Source organism: Pavona decussata, unplaced genomic scaffold (assembly GCF_977016875.1).
Source record: "Pavona decussata unplaced genomic scaffold, jaPavDecu1.1 SCAFFOLD_48, whole genome shotgun sequence".
Classification (NCBI taxonomy): Eukaryota; Metazoa; Cnidaria; class Anthozoa; order Scleractinia; family Agariciidae; genus Pavona; species Pavona decussata.
In genome coordinates, this window is record NW_028145470.1 from 794,399 (window position 1) to 807,703 (window position 13,305).

A 13,305-nucleotide genomic window follows, 5' to 3' on the forward strand; every position below is an offset into this window, starting at 1 on the left:
GGTACTGGCTATTATGCAAGCAAAACAGCCCACAGCGAAACAAAGAAAGCCAAGCTTTTGAGCCGTGTCACTCAATGAGCTTAGCGCTGACAAGTGACGCTATAAATATAGGTCAATAAAAAATTGGTGAACAAAAACAATTTAAAGCCGAAAAATTGAAGAAAGCGTGATTTAATGAAGTCATTGTAGTTAGACTACCCATCGATGAACTACCTTAAAATAAAACGATCAAAACTGCTCAATGACTGAAAGATCGGATACGCTAGATTGCATTTTAGGCTTCTTTACTTCAAGGCAACAAGGCAACCGTTCAATTCAATAGCGGCCACTTAAAGAGCAAATCAATATACGTGTAGGTACTCACAAACTGAAGACATTGTTTGCAAGGGAGTGCTTTGCCAACCGTGGTGAGAAAAAAGTAGGCTTGTAGCGTGACTGATGTTTTCACCTCGCTTTGACTTCCTCTGTGTGTTATCAGAGTTTATTGAAAACTGGATGATTGTGTAATGCATGGTATATGAGCCACTATACCATGTCCGAGAAATAGCGACCATAAATTGTTTTCTGGTTGCTCTTGAAAAGGAAATCAGCAAGGCCTACCAATATTACTTGATTGTTTTTAATAAAACAATTATTCCACTCGCGCTTGTTGGATATGAGATGATTATAGTCAATAATATTTCCTTCCTTTTCATGTTACAACAAAGTTCTAGACTTTTTTAACATGGTTGAGGTAACTTGCAACGGTCGCTGTTGGATTTTTCATCGGACAGTTTTACTTTCCTGCGAAATTTTGCCTATTAGTTTGCCCGCTACTCGTCAAAACAGTTTGCAAAACTTTGTTGACCAGCCAGTCACTCTAGCTGGACTTTAGACTCTGATAACCGTACGCTGTTCACGTGACACCGAGTCGGCGAGACACAGTGCGCCAGTCTTTTACTCCGAACGGATTCAAGAGGATTAAATCGAGTTAACCAACATAAACTCACCGCTTTGCGTTTCTTCTTTGGTTCATCTTCTTCGCCCTCTTCACACCACTGTTGCGCCATTAAAGACGCCCGTTGTTCCACATCATTTAACCAATCGATGATCTCCTTGTATTCCTGTTGCACGTCTCTCTTTTCGCTTCCCGCTTCAAATTCATCTTCTTCGTCCTAAAAACACAAACAAAGAAAAAAGGGTTTTCAGCTGAGCGCCGTCAAACTAACCAAAGCAATCATTCTGGCCAATCACAACAGAGGAAAGACCGCAATGAACCAATCATAATTCAAAGCAAATTCATGTAACCGGCGCCAAGCGCGGGAAAACGCCGGCGACCAAGTCAATGGTTCTGGTTTTGCTTCTCATTGGCTGAGAAAGTGGCGCGAGTTTTGTTAACCAATCACAGAGCGTAGTAAAGCAGAACCAAAACAAACGCGAAATTACTTTCGATACTCAATTGAAAAACGCACCAAGAGTTTTCACAGATCACATTTTACCCTTAATTAACTGCAACTCTATTTTCAGATGGGCCCGGAAAATAGCCATTTTCTCGAGATAGCAGCACAAAACATAAGACTCTGTGCCGCCAACAAAACAAAATTACACCCCGTTTCTGACTTTGCACCTGGAATCGATGCCCTATTTCACTACTTCATTTCACAACAGCTAAACGTAGGGATTCCTATTTCTAAATAAAACACACTTCCATTTCACCTTCCACTCTGAGAAACGCGCTACTGAATGAGCGTTTGTCTTAACAATCATACTGGAAAATGACCTTGATAAGGAAATAAAACCATAAGCGACCAAAAAAGTGGCCTCAGTGAAATTTGACACCATAAACACCGGAATGTACTCAAGATGTTGTACTGACCGAGCACAATGGAGAGCAAGTGACAGGTGAGCTGAAAGGAATTTCGTAACAATGAAGATGTAAATTACCGTGTGATTTGACGAGGAAATCGCGCAACATTCCCGTACAGAGAAGTAGAGGCCCTGTCATTCAAAGGGAACCTCCAATCTGACAACAAATTGACGTTCAATTGTTGGAAATAATGGCTAAATTCTTAATCTTACTTTGAAAAGTGGAAAAGACGATTCAAGTGTGGTTAAAATTGGATATGATTATCGACTGTTTTTGCTTTTAAATTTCCCGGGGGGGCGCCATTTCGGATTTTATGAGGTCATACTGTTACCGCTGAAACCAGAAAAAAGAAGTTCTTTTGTGTGAAACAATTGGGCAACGATCAAGAAATTCAAAATGGCGGCGCCCGGGAAATTTAAAACCGAAAATAGGCGATAACCAAATCCTCTTTTGTCCCACACGGAAATATGATTTCCATGTTTTCCAATGAAATTTGAAATTAGATTGTATTTTCCATAATTTTACGTTAATTTATTTAGAGAGAGACAGTTTCCTTAATAGATAACGAATCCGTGTAAACCATTCAGACTGTTTAAATTTGAAAATACGCGAACTTGTTTCAGTGACAAGAGATTGCGGAACTCAACAAGTTCTAAACGTCAGATTGGAGATTAATTTAAAACTTGGCGATCTTTTTCAGTAAAAGGAGTTTGTAGAACTCAAGACGTTTCAAACGTTAATTCATCCAGAGCCTTCGAGACTGTAAATGCCAAATTTGACCCTAGAAAGCATCGCGTGACGCGTGATTACATTCGCGTGCTTCGCATTACTAGGTCACGCTATAGAGCGTTGTGGAGTCACGCACTTGCATGGCTTCCTTAGAGATTCGCAATATGACAAGGAAACAAACTAGAAACTAACAGAATACGATGTAAGATTGAAAATTCACTCAAAATAGTACACGATGTTTTGAAAGATAAAACAGTTATACATAATTAAGCACGATCGTACTGTTCACGAACAAATTATACATTTGCATCAGTCAAAGGAGACCGCACTAAGATTGAAGCGATGGCCGCGAAGTTAATCAATGTGTCTATTATACGTCCTTTAAAACCACTTGCAGTGTATTCTAATTAAATCTTTAATACGCAAATACAAAAACATTTCCAGCAACGCTTACCATTGGATCCGTTCCTACAAAGTACTCATCGAACAACTCGTCTTGAACGTGTTTATACCCTTTACGACTTGTGGATTTGGCGCTAAAACAAGCGAAAATGCCGCTAAATCTGCTGAACAATCGTTTACGCGCTTTCGGTTTCAAAGACATGGGCTTGTACGCTTTGACATACCCGCCACAACAGAAAACGCAAGCGAGAAATCGTTTGACACGACATTTCATCCATTGTGTACAGTCCAAACCAGGTTACCGTGCGCGATAGACAGACGCTATTAGCACTTACCTAACCCCCGACGAAACAGCTGAATGGTCGAATTTCCTCTGGAAATTATTTAAGAAGATTACTATGGAACAATCACATTTTTTCTCAGTTTATCTCCATATCATTGAAAGATTAAATTTCATTTGTATCCCAGACACATTCAACCCCGCGGGACGCAAAGTTATGGAATGAAAACAAACAAAACACCTCGCATACAACAAAACACATATCGGTTACGTTTTTAATACCCGACGTCATGAACAATCAGCCATAATTACCGTTAAACAAATCGTTCTCTCAGAAGACTAAATTAACCTTCGAATCTTACAAAAGGGCCTTGAGGAATTGTTGTGTTCTAAGAAGGAGTCATTTGCTGGTGGACCTAGCGAATAAAAAAATTCTAAACTGATCTTGAAAGAACAGCTCTAACAGATTAAATTGACACGACACTTGAAAACCAAAACTACTCAACCTGAAACGTTTGACTTGAAATATAAATATAGAGTGCTTATAACAATACTTCGGCAAACAAGTCGGTGACCGACGCTGTCTTCGTTAAACAAAATTCCCATTAAACATTTCGTTTTTATGTATTTACAAAAGCTTTGCTCTCACGGATTTAGAGGCAGGATTACCAAAGACAAACAATGCCATGTTATTTAAACAATGCAGTACAGCGATTACGCAGACATTCTTGACAGTCTCAAAGACATCATTTCAAAAGTGTAAGTTTTCTTTTAGCGGAAGAACAACAATATTGTTGCCTTAACAACATCTTATAGAATTTTTTGGCTAACCTTCGAATGGAAAATACTAACTAAAAAGAATTAAGCACAAACATCTTTCTAAAAAAAACTTGCACTGTCAAGAAAACAATTATCTCTGGAATCTTAAGCCTCTAATACCGGTGTCAATGTTTTACGGGAGTTTACTGTTTTTTCCCGCAGACTATTTCAGTGTCTTCCTCTAAGAATCAAACCCAGGAGTCGTGTTATGTGGTTTTTCTTGTCCTTGTTTCTTCGCCTTAACGACACTCCCTTCAGGAATTGAATCTGCACAAAAGGGAAAAGCTATCCTTGCAATAATTTACATATCTTCCTTATTTGTCTGCAGGGCTCCCAAACTTCATTTTCACCGTGAAGAAAATGACCAAAAATTAAATAGCGAAAAGAAGGAATAATTACAACTCAAATCTCACCAAAAATACCAAGAAATGTACTCTCTTAGGAGAGTTATAAACAACTGGTGAACTGGCAACTGATGATATAGACTGCATCATTGTATCACCAAGATCTAACAAATAGCATTAAATTTACAATCACACAATACTATAATTACTTTAAGGTTGGAGTTTTTGTCTGATTGCAATTACCAAAGACCAAACTTTGTTCGTTCGCTCGACCCACGGTAAAATATCAGATTGTATTTTGTATTTTTCGCCCACGTAAAACATTTTTCTCGCCTTTTTTTATAACAGTGGTTTTCAATACCACCGGATTTTAGTCTACTTAATAAACCATGCATTAGTCCTTGAAATTCACAATGTAAGTAAAATAGATGTATTTATATAAAATAAAAACGCTTGTTGTCATTCAGAACAAACAAGGGCATTTAAATTTGGCAGAGGAAAATGACTCTTTCACCATAAACACAAATCTCAGTTTAAATCGACAGTGTTTGCATATATATACACACAACGTAAAAATTGACAAAAACATGAACGTTATATTCACAATACGGTTAGAGAACGACCTGTAATGTTTTGGTATACCAACTGCGAATTTCGCGCTTATCTTTAAAATTCAAAGTCAATATGTTCGATAAAACTGTTATTACCTTTGCAAAAAATATGTGGGTAGATATCAGTCGATGTTTTCCTCTCTGCAAATGCTATCAAAAACTTCAAAGCTCTCATTTATTCAGAAAATTAATGAAGTCAAATTTACTGTCTAAAAAAGGTTAAACCGATTGTCATATCGTTTACAATTGATTTGCATCACAGAATATAACTTTTAAAATGTTCAAAGACATTGAGATTTGTTATTATGTATTTATAATTTTACTTGGCCTCTCACACCGAACTTATCAGAAAAACGAAGCTTAAAAAAGAGAAAATTAAGGACTCAATAGCAAACGAAAGAATCTAACTAACTTCAACCTGTTATGAAAATTTATTCAAATTTCTTTCATCAAAGTGTTTTGCAGACGAAATTTCTGTTTATTATCAATCTCACCTTAGATCCCTCGTTTCCATTTGATCTGCCTTGTTTGGAAAAATACCACAAAACACGTTAAAATATTATTTAACTGTGGGTACTTATCGGATGAATATTAACCCACCTCTCAAAATCAAGGACAAACCAAACATTATAGACATCATCTTCCAGGCGAGGGCGCCATATTACCCAACGGAAGCCGGCCTTACAAACATGAATATTCATAAATCAAAACAAGACACCTGTTTTGAGCGGACAAAAAGCCGAAGTAGACAAAATATAGAGTTGCTGAAAATGCATGTTTTATGGAAATAAAGTAAAAACTAAATTAAATCGAGTAGTTTGTGGAGTTACTTATTTTCTACATTGACGTCGCGTTTTGCACTTTGTTAACTTTAAAGGCTGATTTAAAAAAAAAATCTGAAAAACATAAGTCCACGACGCAAGCTGTATGAACAGACCCAAAGTCAAGTCTGAGTAAGCTAAAAACAACAATTACAAAAATTTTCCCGAAAAATCCAGTAAAAAAGATGAAATTTTTAATCAAAATTTCACCCAACAAAATCTTCAAATTAACTCACCTAAATCGAGGAAACAGTAGCAGAGTTCAATTTAAAATACACTGATTAAAAAATGTCGTTCGGGTGCAATATTTTACATTCAATACGAATAAATGACTTCGTTGAGTAAAAAGATAAATACCTACTTTGCAATTAAACAATACGTCCTTGTTATTAACAAAGGTGATCTCAATATCTTGGAGAAAAAGTCTATTATTTTTATCTCACGAGAGTTGAACTCTTTAGTTCAATTTAATTAATGAAATCTAGCTTGGTGGGAAATCGAAGTTTCCTCTGTTTAATTCTTGCTTTCTACATTTCCAAGGCTCCAACTTTAAAAAAAAATGGACGGAAATAACCAGAAAAAATTGATTTAAATTTACGAGTTTAAAACTGAATCTGATATGAATCAGATATGTTCCATATGGTCCAAAGAAAGGACTTTTAAATTACATTAGCTACCATTTGAATGACAATTTCACTCGAAGTGTTTAATTGTATTATGCATTTCGGCGGTATATCAGACTTGTTCTAGCTTTTGAGTCTAACTTTCTTCCATTTGTGTCTGTGAATAAAATTCGTGCTACTCGCAATACTTCCCTGTGATGCTGTTTATTATGCTGTGCAAGGTAGTTCTAACTTTTGAGTCTGTGTATGAAATTCTAAAGTGTAACCATTCAAATGAAAGCTACTGAGCAGTACTTTCCTGTGGTGCTGTTTATTATTCTGTACAAAGTGGTTCTAACGTTTGAGTCTGTGTATGAAATCCTAAAGTATGACCATTCAAATGAAAGCTACTAAGCAGTACTGTGGTGCTGATTACAATATTGTTCAGGTTTTAAGATAAATCATTCAAACGACAGAAAATGAGGATAGTGATATCTTAATTCAAACCAAAGCTCCCCAGCGGTACTTTGTGGTGGTACCGTTAGTTTTAAAAGATTACTTAATTCAAAATATGGGAATTTTGTACATCTGCGACCTTGGCCGCCGTGGGAGTAAAATGTATGGTATTTGCGTCAGCTTTAGGAAATGAAAAAGCATTTGGCCAAATAAGCATGCATTATTGCCTGATGTGAGACTATATCAATCTCAAGACAAACACTAAATACAAAATGCACAGAGCCATTTATTCCAGAGTATGATTGCCCTGCGTAGAAGGCGATTGCGATTTGCGATTTATCAGGTTATCGGTTTAAAACCCCAGCTTTTGCAAGACAAATATCATTATTTTCTATTTTTAGCCGCGAGATTCTACATTTGGATCTGTACCACGCGCGGCCAACGTCCTAGAATAGAAGGCTTTCCCCTTTTCCTCTCACATTACAATTTTAAAAGCTGTTAGTAAAAATTCTTATCACATATCTGAAATTATGTAACTACATAAAAAATATGTACATGTAAATACTTAACGAATTTAAATTTACGTGCGTAGCACTGTAATATGTGTAATAAACTAAGCGATTTATTTTGTTAGTAATGCATCGTAAGCATTCTATTGTTGAATTAAAAAAAAGAAAGAGTACGGTCGAACTCCTGTCCTCTAAGGTTACACAGTTCTATGAGTATGAGACCTTCCCCAGTCACGCGTTCGGCGACAAAAGAACACGTTGCGTTACGTGTTGCGTGACAAAAGCTCTTGTCTTGCAAAGTGATATCCCTTAATGTTCTTTGTCGTTCCGTTAGCTAAGCCCTGATCGTATTGCCAGTTCCAAGAGCAGGTTACATTAAAGTTTACATTAAAGTTTATGTTACGTCTGCGATTTCCGTGTAGACATAGAAGCTGAACCATTTATCGACGCTGTGAGACCTGGTTTGACTCACCTTGTAACATACACCATTTGAATCTGATTACAGTGCGACTTACACAAAAGATTAAAAGAACATGTCACAGAAGCGAAACCGTCTGCACAATTTATCGAAACACAGTAAAATTAGATTTAGAACAATTTTCTCAATTAGCATCATTTTTCCGCGAAAAAAGGAACATTTCACAGTATATCGCCAGCTCCGTTGTCATAAACAAAACATTAAATGGTTAATACCACTCCACCGATGACAACATTTACCTCCACGTTATCAAATGATATGCAGTATTTGATATTTCTGTTATTAAAGAAAAGGCCAGCTTTTAAATTAATGATTAATTTCTTGTATAGAAGAACATATTCAAAACTCAATGTGTCTTGAAAATGAGAAAGCAAGCCATCAAGTATCATAGTGAAAATCCCAGGCAAAAATTAAAGTTTAAATGTATGTAAATGTTTGCAGCCTGGTTTACAGTAATAGCAGTATTGTTGCGTTTGAAACTAACTCACAAATTAATAACCGTAAGAGCGATCAACGTCAAATCATTTGCATCCCAACGTACAACCAAAACATTTATGGTGAAATGTTGTAAGCTACTTGCGCATCTACGTTCTCAAACATAGCAACAGTACTTCACCGCGAAAAAGTTTAAGGATAATCAACACTTATAAGTAAAACCCACCTCAATGGAAAAGATAAAGCTTTTTTCGATACAACAGAGAACTTGCTACAGCGAGCCAAATGACACCAATCGTGTTGAAATCAAGTGCTATCAGATGGCCGCAAGCAGACGTTTAAATCATTCATTACTTGTCATCAGCATAGACAAAATAATAGGAAGATATTATTTTGATAACTATATTAATATTTATAAGAAGTCAAATATTTTACCAAGGTTATGGGTATCGTGGAAACGGCGAAGGGAATGGAAAATAAACACAACTTTTCACACTGCTGAAGTATAAAATAAGGGAAGTTTCTAAAATGCCAACTGAAAAAATGGTGAAAAACCAGACAATACCACAGCAAAGTACTGCTCATTAGCTTTCATTTGAATGGTCACACTTTAGGTTTTCTTTTAAATGGTTACCTTCAGATTTCATCATGAGAATCGAAAGACAGAACCACTCCCCGACTACAAGAATCAAGATTAAGATCCAATCGAAAAGGACTGAAGGCTGAATATTCTCGCAGATTTTCTAAATTTTGTTATTTAGGATCGGATAGGAAAGCCATCGACAATTGGACTTGTTAGAAAAAGTTCCAAAGCAGCCGCCTTAATCACCACACAATATTTGTGAGCAATAAAATAGAAGAGCGTCTTCTCTTATTTGCAAGTTTCTTGCAAGTGAACTTAGATAAATTTGTACCTTAATAGTTTTGTTTTCCGCGTTTGAGAAAAGCAAATCCTTTCACGAAGACAAAGCCCAAATACTACTATCTTTAGAAAAAAGAACGTAAAAAAAGTCAAGATATTCGCAAAGGTCTAAGATTTATCTCTTTCGCTCGAAGGTTTGAAAACAGGCAAACAATGTGACGTCATTGAACACGTTTGTTGCCATGAAGCATGTTAAAATTCGATGAGATTTTGAACAAGCACATTTACAAACGTGCGTTTTCACAGTTAGAGCACAAAAGTAATCATGCAGTGAAGAGGAAAGTAAGGAAGGAAAAGGATGGTTTTCCCGGATGTCCTGTTGTTTACAAAATCTAATTCTCCATACTTGTAGATGAATTCAAAGTTACCGCTTGTTCTTTATAGATTACTCACGTACTTCGCGGAAAACAAAGAAAAATAACTTGCGATAGCGAAGTGCTGATTATAAACGGAATTCTGAATGAACAGCAATACCAGGCAGTAACCCCTGGCCTGACCCAAGTGGCCAGCTTTCAAAATTCGTATTTATTTCTATTTTCCCTTGCGAGGCAAGTAACTAAGTAAATCCTTTATATAGAGAGGGTAGCAGTAAATAGTGAACAACATTAATGAACTTTTGGCCTTCTAAAACTAAATAAAAAAGGAAAACTACACATGTGAAAAATAAGTAGAACAATATTAACAATATTCTGAAGAAAACTGAGAAATCAAAAAGCGAAGTTGATAAAATAAGAGAAAAATCAATGCAAAGAATTTCAAAAATAAAACATATGCCCTTACTGATGCAATATTTTCCTTTGTGCTTTCATTTTGCCTGGGCTACCATACCAAAAGTTAATTTTGAAGACATCTCCTTACCTCAGACTCCTCCAATTCACTGGATGATGATTCCACGTCCATGGGTGTTGTCACGGCTGAGCTGGCCCTGCGTGACGAAGAAAGTGTCCCAGTGATACTTGCTCTCTTCTTATGGCCTGTGTCACCATGGTAACTGGAGACTGAGAGTCTCTTACTGTCTAAACCAACGGACAATCGTTTGCTCTTTAATCTCTCTGAATGATCTGCCATTTTACCAGTACTCATCCGTGCCTTCTTTGGCGCACTAGATTTAGGCGTGGGGCTCGTAGATCGGGTCTCACGTCTTTTAGGAGGCGAAATATTTGTCTCTGTGGATGTGATTTCCATGGGCTCCTCTGAAGTTGAGGATTTGGGACTAGGCGTTTCAGATTTCGGTCCATTCAAGCTTGAGGTACTTAACTTGCTTTGGCTAGCTTTGGTCTTCCCATTTCCTGAGGGAGGAGTAGGTGACGACGTTCTCCCATCTTTAGCTTTCAAAGGAGAGGTACTTCTCTTAGACTGTTCCGTTGGTTTCGTGGGAGAGGTGGGTGAGGGACTAACAGTCTTGCCCTCCGCTCTCACTTGTTTCCTGGGAGGGGTGGGTGAGGAGCTCCTACCTTTACCTTCCCTTCCGTTTGCACTAATGTCTGTTTTGGAGCTGCTCCTTTTCAACATGTCAGGTTGTTCCCCTGGTTCAGGACTAAGAGTTCTCCTTCCAGCTTCTTTGGATGTCGATGGTGATTTCTTTGAGGAGGTCTTACTGGGTGAGACGGGTCTTTTCGGAGACTTGCTTTTCTCAGACTCTAGAGTATCACACAGTATGGCCAAGTAAGTCACAATCGATCTCTCATCGGGTTTTTCCACATTGACATCTGTAAAGTAAAGGAAAAGAAAGTAATGTGTTTGAAACAATATTAGAAGAAAGTAACAAAAAAAAAAAGAAACGTCCCATAAAAATAACGTTTTAATTTGAGAGCACGAGTTTACTTAATCATTTTATGATGTACTAAAAAGTTTCAGAAACCATTGGTGAATCGGTTTCGGCCCCCTTTTATCCCTTAAAAAAATTAAGGCCCCCACCCCTCCCCCTTGGGTTTATCCGTAGTCAAGCATAAAGAAATACCATTGACGAATTCTCCACCTTATTAATGAGCCTTAAGGAAGGTGCCTACTTACACGTACACCGAAGTATTTTTGCCTGGTTTATGACTATGCGGGAAAAGCAGATCTTTATATAAGCAAGGGCCATTGGAATCCAAAAAGAAAATTGGGGGCACCCACGCGTTTTTTAGAGATAATCAAGCAACAATTATTCTAAAAGAAACAGTAAAATGCAGAGCAATGTATGGCGTTTTTTTTTCCATATTGAAGCTTACATTATCTCTGAAAAATGCATGGTTACCCCAAATTTTCTTTTTGGATTCTAAGAGCTCTTGCTTAATTCTACTTTCTCCGTATAGTTTTAAACCACACAAAAATATCCCTGTATTAGTAGGTACCACCCATAGGAAACCCGAGTATCTCGAAATGTGCAGAACGAATGTGCAGTAACAAAAGTAGGCACCGTCCTTGTTGCATTGTTTTCAGATTGAAGAGAAAAGAAGTCGTGTAAACTGACCTTCAGGTTCCAAAAGCCTGGGGACTTTGAGGTGTTTCTCAGCTAAATCAAAAGCTTCTTCTAGATTGCTGACATTATCACGCGATTGGACAGCACTGAGATCCACTAACTCTGGCCTACAGAAATGAAAAGGATTACGTATATAATTGGACTTCGTAAAAATTTTCAACTACCACTTTTAAACTAACTTCACATGTTTATAATACAATGCTGCATGCCTTACAACTCCATTTTTAGTCTTATTAAGTTTGTTAATTGAGTTTAACATGTAACTCATCATTGGGCATCTGTTATTATGTCATTCACCTGATTGGACTCATGTTCTCATGTACTCACTCCGCATTTTTGTGATTGTGTAAACCCCTTTGGAAGCCAGTTGTGCCCCAAATGTTATTTCATTGTTTTATTAAAGCTGTCTGATCTTTCGTACAAAACCATGTCCTCGTTTGATTTGTTTGTGAACAAACCTTTCGTTTGATCTCACCTAAATGCATGGATTATGTGCAAAAATGCCAGACCATTTTTCCAGCTGGAGCCAAAGTCTTTAATAGCATCACTTGATCTGAAGAAAGAAATCAAACTTAGAGGTTAGTTGAGTCAAATAACAGGGAAAGGTTGGTACTAGAACTGTGGCTGAAACATAGTGCCATAAGAAATCCATACCCACCCCATGGAAGGTCTTAAAATTTTAGAAGCAAAGTATGAAGGTGAGCTGGAATTTCCTGGGGGGGGGGGGGGAGGGGGAGGGGGAGGGGGAGCAAAACAAAAAAAACCTTCTGTGGGAGAGTATGGATATTTTCTGGAACTTCACATTACAAGTGTCCTAAGGAAAAAAGGCTACACCTCCCCTTTCAACTTGAACTGGACAAAAAAGATTAACAGGGAAAGGGAATAGTCAAAACTATTTAACTTGGACAAGACCTGACAACACATTAAAGATAAATCTTTAAAACTAAACTTTAGACAAAGTGGTACATGTATACAACTATCTGCAGCACAAACATCTTCACTTATAACATTAAATTGCTGTAAGAATGAAAGTTTGCTATCTAAAAAAAGCAAATTAAAGCAAGTACAATTCTGAAGAAATATTATGTCTCCAAATGTGGTGGGGAAATCAAGACAATGCCTCCAAGTTAACGGTTTGCTGAATTCTCTTTACTTGTCTGCTGCTTGGTATTGTTTTGTTAATGAAAGAAGAAGAAAGAGATCAACCCAGACTTTTTGACGAGGATGTGATTTTGTACATCTTCATGATTGTGTAGTTCCAGAAAATAACCATTCTGCCACCCCCTCCATGGAAGGGATTGGAAATTCCAAGGGGTGGCGCCAGGATCTCCAAGGTCCCAAAAAGGTTAAAAAAATATATATGAAGCTATAAACTGTAATGTGTAGTTCCAGGAAATATCCATACTCCCCCCACAGAAGGTTTTTTGTTTTGCACCCCCATCCCCCCCCCCCCCCAAAAAAAATTTCTGTTTAGCTTCGTACTTTGCTTCTAAAATCTTGACTTTTAAGACCCCCTCCCCCTAGGAATTTCCGATGACCTTCCATGGGGTGGGTATGGATTTTTTTCTGGAACTGCACAATTTGCAC

At 37.3% G+C, this 13,305-nt stretch overlaps 1 protein-coding gene across 3 annotated transcripts in view; it reads right to left on the minus strand.

Annotated features, from left to right (window-relative positions):
• LOC146481641 (nesprin-1-like) overlaps positions 1–13,305 on the minus strand; it is a 118,255-nt gene that overhangs the window by 99,031 nt on the left and 5,919 nt on the right. Inside the window, exons 7-10 of one of the 3 annotated variants that reach the window (XM_085107689.1) lie at positions 12,194–12,271; positions 11,710–11,825; positions 10,113–10,963; positions 990–1,154 (exon numbers count right to left, since the gene is read on the minus strand). In XM_085107689.1, coding sequence (XP_084963815.1) covers positions 990–1,154; positions 10,113–10,963; positions 11,710–11,825; positions 12,194–12,271 — 1,210 coding nt within the window. Of the gene's footprint in view, positions 1–989; positions 1,155–3,029; positions 3,287–5,525; positions 5,555–5,631; positions 5,685–10,112; positions 10,964–11,709; positions 11,826–12,193; positions 12,272–13,305 lie in introns of those variants that run through there. The other 2 variants (XM_085107691.1, XM_085107690.1) reach the window with 2 other exon arrangements.